Source organism: Apaloderma vittatum, unplaced genomic scaffold (assembly GCF_000703405.1).
Source record: "Apaloderma vittatum isolate BGI_N311 unplaced genomic scaffold, ASM70340v1 scaffold34437, whole genome shotgun sequence".
Taxonomy (NCBI): Eukaryota; Metazoa; Chordata; class Aves; order Trogoniformes; family Trogonidae; genus Apaloderma; species Apaloderma vittatum.
In genome coordinates this window covers 13,423-13,849 of record NW_009726178.1, presented here as the reverse complement: position 1 = coordinate 13,849, position 427 = coordinate 13,423, and the positions used below count along the sequence as shown (strand labels likewise).

Genomic DNA, 427 nt, shown 5'->3' with positions numbered 1-427 from the left:
CGGGCTCCGGCAGCATGGACCAGCGTGAGATTCTGCTGCAGAACCTGGACAGGGCCCAAAGCAAGAAGCTCAACCGAGAAGAGTTCGCAGAGGAGTTTTTGGTAAGGTCGTTTAAGGCACGGCTCTGCATTCCAGCTGATTTCAAAGGGAACTACTCAGTCCCTTCTCAAACATGTGAAGTGACAATATTATTAGGTGTGACAATAAGATTTTCTGTAACTTTCATAGCAGAAAGAGACACGGGACTTAACTGGGGTAAGAGAATGTGGAGACAGAAGAGTAGTTTAATAGTTTGTGTTCAGAGTAAAACTGTTTGTTTTTTAAATAATTACCGGAGTGCTTCCTGTTTTCTACTCGGTAAATGCGCTTGTCAAGACGCAGTTTCACTTCGGCTGGTGGTTCTGCGGGGGGGGGCGTGAGGAGCATG

General features: G+C 46.6%; 1 protein-coding gene across 1 annotated transcript in view; it reads left to right on the top strand.

The window, feature by feature from the left end:
- Positions 1-14: 14 nt before the first annotated feature.
- The window catches only part of PTPN22 (protein tyrosine phosphatase, non-receptor type 22 (lymphoid)), a 12,682-nt gene continuing 12,269 nt past the window's right edge, over positions 15-427 (top strand). The window contains exon 1 of the mRNA XM_009873194.1: positions 15-101. Coding sequence (XP_009871496.1) covers positions 15-101 — 87 coding nt within the window. The remainder of the gene's footprint in view (positions 102-427) is intronic.